Source organism: Nematolebias whitei, chromosome 19 (assembly GCF_014905685.2).
Source record: "Nematolebias whitei isolate Nwh7 chromosome 19, NemWhi1, whole genome shotgun sequence".
NCBI classification, from domain to species: Eukaryota; Metazoa; Chordata; class Actinopteri; order Cyprinodontiformes; family Rivulidae; genus Nematolebias; species Nematolebias whitei.
In genome coordinates this window covers 37,086,818-37,096,940 of record NC_056516.1, presented here as the reverse complement: position 1 = coordinate 37,096,940, position 10,123 = coordinate 37,086,818, and the positions used below count along the sequence as shown (strand labels likewise).

Below are 10,123 nucleotides of genomic sequence, written 5' to 3'. Positions count from 1 at the left end.
AAAACAGCAAACAAATTGTATAAATGATAAATAATAAAGTTTTGAATTGAACTGTAAATCTAAATAAACCCCTATACTCCCAAGTAGAAGTTAATGATAAATTTTATGATTCATAAGAGCAAACAAGTTGTTCATGTAAAATAACAAGAACACTCAATAATTAGTTTAGTGTTCTTTGCTATAAAGTCCTTTCACAATGAAATGCAACTTGGATTGTACTGAGCTGCAGATAATTTGTGAAATAAAGCCCAAGTACTCTATGTAAAATATATTTTGGGATATAAAAGGAATTCTCTCTGAACTTGAGAATGGAGCTGCCTACTAGCTTTACTTTTCTTGTAGTTGATTAAAAAATGGGGTGTGCTTATTTTCTTCCTCACTGTACAAAATGTAAGACGTCAGCTAAAACATGAAGCCATTACTGATTTACCAAAGTGTCAGGCTATTAAATGGGCATCAAGTTCCAAAAGCACGACAAGTCCTATAAAGCATCAAATGAAAATTAACTTCTTTATATAGAACTGATCAAGTTTGGAGCCTTGATGAAAAAATATAAACAGCAACTTTGTACATATATGACTACTCTATGAGGACTCATTTTAACTTTTAAAAACTACGTCTTTATGTTATACTGATCTTAAAAACTAAGAGATTTGAGCAAAGGTTTGAGTTACCAAATGATGCACACGATGTCTTGTAGATTTTGTTGCACGTCAACCTTGGATGCAAAAATTCAAGATTTTTACATCCATCCATGTGTAGCTGACACTTTTTTGTATCATCACACAAAAACAAACCTCCACCTCAAAATGAAAATTCGCAGGAGGTACATACTCTTACCAGCCTGCAAAATGTTGCACTGAATTTTCTGGCGCTATGCAGAAAGATGAAGCTGTATTGCATCTACTAATTAAATAGTTTACACCAATATTATTATGAAGAAATACAATCATATCTTATTGTATGCTTCTTCCTAAAAAAGCTATAAAAAAAAAACAACAACCAGATTTAAACTTTTCAAATAAGTGCCGTTTTTAAACCGTTGCAAACCTGTTACAAGGAGAGAGCAGAGTTATAAGAAATTATTTAGTGAAAAATTAATTAGCGATTTGCAATAAGCCCAGTTAGCTCAATTTCAAACCAACAGAATTTGTAAGCAAAACTTACCCCTTTATAATTAAACAATTATCGTGTAATTAACAAGGAATTAACCCGTTGTGATGTGACTGAGATGCAATAATATCCAAAGCAAGTAAAACTGTTATGCACGTATGGTCTAACATGTAAAGCAAGCTGATTATTTATATTTTATTACATAATGAACATTTGATCTTAAACGAATCAGACAATAACCTAAATCCTTGTGATTGCAGATGTTTATCCAACTCTTTGGGACGTTGGAAATAATTGTATAATAGATAATAACTGTCTTTTGCCACAACAGCAAATGCCCCTAAATAAAAATGATAAAATAAAAAACGATGTTTCAAACATGTAAGCATGCTTCAAATCATTCACAATAGTGACATATCCATTTACAAACCAAGATAAAAAATTGATCAGTAATATTCAAATATTAGTATTATACACTCTCCAGCCATTACCACAGCATCAAATGTGCTATTCAACTAAATTAGGGTGCGTTTACATGCATTTTATGGATAAGCATTAATCACCAGCATCCCTTGCATGCACTAACATTTTACAGCCAGAACTAAAAAAGCAAAAATCTCTCAGCCAATAACAGCCAGTGCAGAACACAGCAGTTGCAGCCAACCAAAGATGAAGAAACTCTACTCTAAAACCTTAACCCAGTCATTAAACCAGCTGAACCTAAATTAGTATAAATCATCTGAAAATGGTGAGTAGAAGTCACCAGAGAATAATTTTATGTAATTGTCTTTCTTTAGGTTTAATTAGATAAAATAAAAAGGGAATTTTGGATTTTATCTGTCTTTTCAGAACAGGAAGTTTCTTTTAGGTTAATAAATCCTAAGAAGTAAAATATTTTAATTCCCGATGTCAAAAAATATATAAAGCCTCTGAAAAGACACTTTACTCACATGTCAAATCCCCTTAGTAAAACAGCATTTTTGCACTAGTGGGTCTACTGAATAATGTGGAAAACTAATAAAAGTTATACAAGTTGTGCATGCATCTGTGAAATTACCTGTCAAAGATGGCGCCGACCCCTGCACTGTGGGCGCTGTTTCTGTGGACATGGAGACCCGTGGCCAGTAAAATCCCGTCCTTCACCGAGATGGAGCGATGGGAGAATGATGCAATCAGCAGCTCGTTCCAGCCTGTAAGAACGTTGGTGTTTCTGAATTAAAACCAAATTTAAACACCCAAAAATTTAAAACCGAGTTGTTTCTTGTTTAACAATGTTGCAATGCAACATTAAGATTAAATTCTCACTCCAATACATTTTTGTAAGTTTATTCTCACTAAGATCGCTGACTTTAAAAACTGAGGTATACATTGAACTACGCTGCAGCCTTAAATGAACACAAATATTTTGAAATATTTAGAGTTAAAACAATGACCACAGCCTACATTCATTTAAAAATAAAAGTATGTGTACATATTTCATCATTTCAAAATAGTGGGAGGTGATGGAGTGTCTAATGCTTTGTGCAATTTACTTTGCATTCAATGGAAACCAAATGAAACCCAACAATGAAATCAAAGTGGCAGAGTGAAGTTCCTCTTATTTTTCTGTTGTTCAATAATTTATTATCGGAGAACTTTAAACACAAGTCCAGATTCAGAAGAATTTATAAGCAGCATAAACATTAACCAATTTGTTCCATGTTGAAAAACTCCATGAGTAAAAAAAACAAAGAGCACAATCAAATTATCCGCTCATGACAATGGTTGCAACTAAAGAACAGGCAACCTAAAACAGATCAAACTGCTTTAGTGTCAGATAGACAGACCTGCACGCAGCAAGATGACTTGATCATCCAGGGGCAGCTCAGAAAAGTGGGGGATCCTCTTGGCCCACTCCACCAGGGTGAAGAGCTGCTTGTCTGCTGCCTGACAGATGTTGGTGACTGGATCATTGGGCTGAAATAAACAGAAATAGATTATTATTAAAATCACATTATTATTCATGGAAACAGCTTGTCAGAACATTAAATCTATAGCTGAGTAACAGAAATCTGACGTGTTGGAACAGGGTAAACATTAATATAAACCTGCAATTGTCCCATTTGTTTAAACAAAATGCTACCTTCATATTGCAGTAATTTAATTTAGATGAACACCGTTCATGAATAACAGTAGAAATAAATTTATATCACCCAGTGAACTCACAGAGCTTCCACCTGAGCTTCCATCTGAATGAAGCTCCGTCTTTTGCTCCACAGCCATCTCAGCTTCCAAAATCTTCTCTACTGGCATCTCCTCGTTCACCACACTGGAGGACTCGACCTCGCCTTCTCGCTCCTTGTTCCTCTGTCGCTCCTCTTGGACAGCTGCGGAACGAGGACAAAGAGAGGGAAGGGAGGAAAACAGGATAAACAATAAAGGACAAGAAATAAATGGATAAAGAGTAAAAGAAGAAGAACAAAAAAAGCAATAAAGACAGTTAAGTAATTTGATGCAAATGTAAAAGAAATAAAAGCAATAATGAAGATAGATGAATGAAATGGTTGTGCCAAAAAATAAAGTTTAAAATAACCAAGAGTGTGGGAACAATAGAGAAAGGGAAAACAAAGCAAATAATTAATGTTAAAAAAAGAGAAGCGCAGGAAAACATGATAAATTAATGTGAAGATAAATATAAAAAATAAACAAACACAAACACATTTCGGCTCAGTTTGACATAAAAAAATTAAAAACAAACTTTGCACTTTGCTCTTCAGACATTCACATACTGAGGGTGGGGCGTTTTATTTAATATGGCACAATTTATCTGGGTGAGAAACAGATGATGTCATCACATTAACAAATCAGTAACTTATCATTCAAGGAACTTTTCTGCACAAACCAAGGCAATGCAAGTTAAGAACATGCTTTGGTTTATGTCACATCTCATACATTTGACCCTTTCACCATTTGACAAACATGATTGTTGAGATATGTCACGGAAAATGTTACTATAAAGTTCAACCTCATCAAATCTACAGACAAAGTGAACATTAGATTAGGTTTGTTAATATGGATATTATTCAAACAGCAACAAACACAGCTTGAGCAGCAGCAGAAAAACATGTAATGCCATCAAATAATATAAATTTCAAATACTCGTTTTTTTTAAGATTGAGTCAATATCAATTGTTTAAGAAAAAAATATTCTGAGAAGTAAATCTTTGCTGCTGCAGCTCAAGCTATAAATTCTGAACAAGCCAGGAAGTGTTTTTAAATCCTTTTGTTTTGAACTACTTTGAGGTATGCATGACTTACACTGAAACATCAAACATACATTACTGCTTTGCTATTGTGGCGTGATTAATGGACAGAGGTGTCTTTGGAGGGCGTTCAGTCATTTTGCTGCTTTTACGCCACTGATCCACCAAATAACGTAGTAACAGAGCACAGCAGTTAATATATAAAGGGTAAGCCAGCATCGTGGTTCAGAGGTGTGATAGACGAGTCAACTAACCACTTGCAGAATGGAGAATTGGAGATGCCTGACATATTTTATGCATCGTGATCCACATCAACCCAGCCGAGTTAAAACACCACACCATTAGTTCTGCAATGCTGGCTTCATTTATTATGAAAGCTCGTTTCATCACAGGACGTGGTTGACTCGATTAGAGGAAGCCTAAAGAAGGGCTCGTCTTTGCAGCTATATTGTAAAACTGTTTAACAAAAGGGGCTTCGAGTATGAATGTTGGATTTGTCCCCATTTATCAAAAACATTAAAAAATGTAAACTTTTCAACCCTTCACAAATCACTGTATACTTTACACAGAAAGAGACATACTGTGCATGTAGGCATGTAATAAAAGCTGGGGTTTATTATATATAGGAAATGTGTGCAAGAAATTCAGCAAACATCTTAAGCTCCTGTACAACACGCCTCAAAGCCTTGTTTAACCTCTGAACAGATGTGGAACAGTTTGATGGTCGGCAGCAGCAATTGTGACCTTACTGCTCAGCCCTCAGATAGAAGTAAACAATAAATAACTTTTTAAGTAGGGGAATGATTAAAGGAAGTGAGTATATTTAGCTAACTTTGCATATCAAAGGTTAAAAACACATGTGGAAGTAATTCGGTGCCTGCTCTGTTCCACCAGAGTTCTGGCAAAAAAGCAGAATGGAAAAGTATTTTAAACTAGCTCCATTTATGTGATAGAAAATATTTCTTTATGCTTCGATACAGTCAGACACCCCTCCCTCCCTCTTCTCCTTACATCTGTCGTTCATCTTGGCCACTACAGAAGGAGGGAGGGGGAGAGAGAACGAGAGGAAACAAAAAAGGAAGAGAGGGGGCAAGGGGTTAGTGTTTACAAGACTTACCCACCCCCACATCCTTCTCTACCACCCTTTACTCGTTCTTTCCATCCTCCACTGTACACATATTGACCTCCATTCAGACATGGAATATCTACCACTACTGTCACAAGTTACAGTTTAGCATTTCGAACTGGCTACGAGCTTCACTCAGACATGTCAAGAACTTTTTAAACATCAACATGTGATCTTTAGCATGAATATGCAAGGTTAGATAGTATACTGAAGTTACACATTATCCAAGAGGCCATCGGCTCTGTATAAACTGACAGATTAACTCAAAATCTGTGAAGTATCAGGGTGGCTCTTATTGTCAGTGATAAACCAATCAGCTTTGTTTACAGAGTAGTTTGACATTACTGTTGCAACTTTTCAATGATTATTACTAGACTGTTACCGACTGCTAGGAAAACTTTTTGTAAAAACATCCCAGCTCAGTAGGTCATAATTATCTACTGTAAATAGCTTTCAGTAATAAAGCAATATTTAAAATGTAATGTTTTGAAATTGTAACAGAAATGTACTTAAATCTGTGCAAGAAATCAAATCTTAGAAACAGAGAGACTGTCTGGATTTAATATAAGAAGAAAATGTGCTACAGTCAGAAATTGAATTATTCTAGTTGTTATTTATTTGGACACTTTTTTCCTCATACAGTAAATAATTTTAAAAAGTGATAAATGGCTAAATTTATTATTAAGAACAGGATAAAATTTGGCAAATAATGCAAAAAAGAAAATTGTACACACTGAGGAATTCTGTCTTAAAATATCAGGACACGAGAAAGCCCAGTGACAATATGATTAGTTCTTACACTTTTCAACTCTAAGAGACTTGACAGCAGATAATCCTGGATGTACTGGCTTAAAATTGGTGCAGACGGGATTTTCAATGATGAGACTATAATACAACATGCACAGCACCTCACTCATCGTCTCTACATATTTAGACTCTCTTAATTCACGCTGGAAATTACAGGAGTGAATGTAACAGAATGGCATTTTGGCACAATCACTGTCACATAAAAAAAAAGATGTGAAATTCAAACAGTTAATGCAGCCAGTTCCATAGTAGCTGCAGACGTTTCAAAACTGAATCTTTAATTTACACATCAGCAGGAGGTTTCGTTATTCTTAACAAGGTTAGACGGGACTGTTAACATTTCACCACTGTCATTTTGTCCTTTTCATTTATCAAATATGGTAACAAAGTAATGACACGAAAAGAAAAATGTCAAGATTATGACATGGAAATGTTAGACAACAAATGCTGCAAATGATCATTAGCCACCCTGAAAGCACTATTATTGACTTTTTGCATTGTTTTAATACACAGATTTACCACAGTAATGATGCAAAAACATTTGAAGTTGATATACAGTAAAATAAAAGAATCTTTAAGGATAGTCAATACTGTTTGCCTATTATAAAATTTGCTGGTGTGTAAAATATTGTAGGACACTGTTGGGAGGGAAAAGATGAAAAAAAAAGTATTATCTTACTGTAGGTTAGCAAAAACATCTACTTTTCAAATGATCTAAGAGTCTTTGAGTATGACTGCCCTTAGTATTAGTGACAGTTATTGTGTTTGTTAGTCTTTAATTGTCAAATTAAAATAATTTGGCTACTTTGTCATTCTGAAACAGTTTCCAAGTCATCTTTTTAATAAAAATTACAATTCTGAATGGAAATAAACATGTGGGTTATTTTTTTTATTTCTTAGAGACAAGAGAAACTAGAAAAACAAAATAAATTGATTTAATTCTCACCTTCTCTCTTCATGCCCATGGCCAGGCACTTCTGATAGCGGCAGTACTGGCAGCGGTTCCTCTGTCTCTTGTCCACTATACAGTCTTTATTGTCTCGGCAAGTGTAGGTTAGGTCCTTGCGCACTGTTCTCTTGAAGAAGCCTTTACACCCCTCACAGCTGTAGACACCATAATGCTTACCTAAAACGTTAAAGTAAAAAAAAGTATAAAGTTAATAAAACAATAAGAAGTATCTAAAAACATCTTAACTTTTTTTTCCTTTTAACAGTAGCATTGGAGGTCTTTACCCACCAGAGGATCTATCTCCACAGATGGAACAAAGGCGTTTCTGGGACATCATCGGCCCTGGACTGTGGGCAGACAGATGTTTCAAGCCCAGTGGAGGTTTCACATCATCAGAGCTACTCACGGCATGGAGCCCTGACATGGTGACTGTTGAGTTGATCTGGCACAAGACAGGAAGAATTTTCACATGCATTTCCAATCTATACCTATATTTTAAACAATTCGCCTTTAATCTAATTGCTAAGGCTAGAAAAGAAAAACGACCAGCAAGAACAAGCAGAAAGTAAATCGTTCTGCGTTTCATGTTTATGTTTCTTCATCAATTCAAGTCCAAACTTTGCTCACATTTCACACTGACAGTCTGATAAGAATGAAGAGATAGACATGGATTTAAAACAAATTCAAGTTACCGGTCATTTGTATAGGCCCAGAAACAAAAATGGAGTAAGAACTATATAAAAAGTAAAACTAATACTAAAAATATGGACAAACAAATACTACATAATGCTAATCCACTGAAAAGATGGTTGTCCTTTACAGTTGTACTTAAAATGGACCACAAAGCAAACTACAAATTGTATTACATCCACTAGTTTGTACCTGAGGGCTGCTAATTGGGCCATATCCCACTGACGGGGTGCCAGGTAGGCAGGGTGAGTCCAGTGATGAGCTAATAACAGAAAATGGAGAGCCGATGCTACTGATAGGGCTGTTGACTCCAGCAGTGGTGATGGGTGGCAGGGAGGTCATGGAAGCTGCTGACGGAACCAGTGGGGGTGAGCGTTGGCCCGAGGGAGGAGAAGACACAGACGAACTGTCTGGACTGTGAGAATCTGAGAACAGACAAGCAGAGACATAATAGTGAAATCATACCAGGTCAGCGTATGGTGTGTGAGTCACCCTTAACATAAATGCAACCATAAAATTGTAACAGTTAAAAAAGCTTGTACAGATTTTTCATGCATGCTGAAAAGACATGAAACAGCTTAAAGTCACAAAATAAATTAGGAAATAACAGAATTTTTGGTATGATTTAACAATTTATTTTGGTGAATAATAAGCATGCTGTGATAATTCAAATGTATTTATTTATATAATTAGCTGTTCTATTTGACTGGTATTTAATTGGAGAAAAAAATGTATTGACAAAAATGTAATGCCTATTTTGTAGTTAATAGTGGGTGTAGTTTGAATTTATTGAATTAAGCGACTGAATACATATAAAACAATAGCAATGTGTTTATTACGATCCTTCACTTTCTTCTGCAGCTGGCTGGGCTGTATCGTCTCTGCATCAGGCAGTGTACTTGCATTTCATCTAACCTAGTTCATTTTTGTTTAAATAAATTTTGATGGTGTGCTCTGCCAAAAGCTCTACTGTAACCCAGTGAAAACAATGCTTCATTGGTCAAACCTACAAAAATGGGACAACATGCTTCTTAGATACAAATTTTGTCAATCACCTTCAAAATGCACATAACTTGGTCCAACGGTACACCAAACATGTTTGTCAATATATTCTTGGTATATTAGCAAAAAGTCAATAAACACCAGGAATAAAGTGGCGTCAATAAACTCAATTTCTGTATATAAATATTTGTGACTTGAAAACCTGAATTTTAGTAAAACAATATATGGAACCTGACAAAGAGGTGAGATATTTATTAATCAGTAGAATTGTGAGTAAATAATTTGCAGTGTATTACCTTGCATGCTCCATTTCACTGTCTTACTAACAAACTGTTCAGGCACATGGACGACAGTGTATTTAATTTTAAACACGTTTATGATTTATATTATTGCAACTATACATGTTTATATAATAACTTATAAAGCTTCAGCAGTAAGCAAAACAGTACAAAACAATGTTTTATAGACAACCGTGTTCGTTCCTTACTAATAAAAAAAATCTGCTGCATTTTGCTCACCTCTGCTGTCTCCCATTATGGTGGTTTGTGCACAAGGGCCTAGTTGGCAGCGGCAGGCCGAAGTGCTTTCGTCTTTAGCAGCCCTCTATCAAACTCGAGACCGCGGACTGAGGCCCGGGCCGGAGTTGGTTAGAGAAACCAAATGGGTCTGAAAAATCCAACAAAAGAAAATAAAAGAAAACATCTAAATGAACGTAAGAGTGGCCATTATATCATAAAATGCTAAATACAACCAAAAATCACCCAGCAGTTTTTAAGATCGCGATGCATTTATTTGCTTGTCAGCAGACGTTTGACAGCAAATCTGTTGCCTTGACATCTTGCGCTGCGAATTACAGCAGCCGAACGATCAGCTGTTAACAAGAAAAGTGTTTCCCGGCTATTATAAATTAACTACGACCCTCACCACTGTATTATTCATCTAAAAAACAACGCTTTTATCGCACCAACATAATGGAATGGAAACAAACCACTTCCTTTTAAGCCAGCTAACCAAGCCAAAGTTAGCCGTTAACTAACCAAGCTAACGTTACCGATTACAAGGGTCGTGGACCAAATAATCCTACGTTATTCATTACAAGGCTCGTGAACTAACCAAGCTAAAGTTAGCCACGACAAGGCTAGCGGATTAACCAAGCTAAAGTTAGCCACGACAAGGCTAGCGGACTAACCAAGA

The 10,123-nt window shown here is 35.7% G+C and overlaps 1 protein-coding gene across 5 annotated transcripts in view; it reads right to left on the bottom strand.

Annotated features, from left to right (window-relative positions):
• Window positions 1–10,123, bottom strand: part of rxrba (retinoid x receptor, beta a) — a 15,515-nt gene that overhangs the window by 4,735 nt on the left and 657 nt on the right. For 3 of the 5 annotated variants that reach the window (XM_037692955.1, XM_037692956.1, XM_037692958.1), the window contains exons 2-8: window positions 9,448–9,595; window positions 8,120–8,352; window positions 7,526–7,679; window positions 7,235–7,414; window positions 3,319–3,479; window positions 2,940–3,069; window positions 2,171–2,303 (exon numbers count right to left, since the gene is read on the bottom strand). In XM_037692955.1, the coding sequence (XP_037548883.1) occupies window positions 2,171–2,303; window positions 2,940–3,069; window positions 3,319–3,479; window positions 7,235–7,414; window positions 7,526–7,679; window positions 8,120–8,352; window positions 9,448–9,463 (1,007 nt within the window). In that variant the 5' untranslated portion in view covers window positions 9,464–9,595. Of the gene's footprint in view, window positions 1–2,170; window positions 2,304–2,939; window positions 3,070–3,318; window positions 3,480–5,366; window positions 5,388–7,234; window positions 7,415–7,525; window positions 7,680–8,119; window positions 8,353–9,447; window positions 9,596–10,123 lie in introns of all 5 variants that reach the window. The other 2 variants (XM_037692954.1, XM_037692957.1) reach the window with 1 other exon arrangement.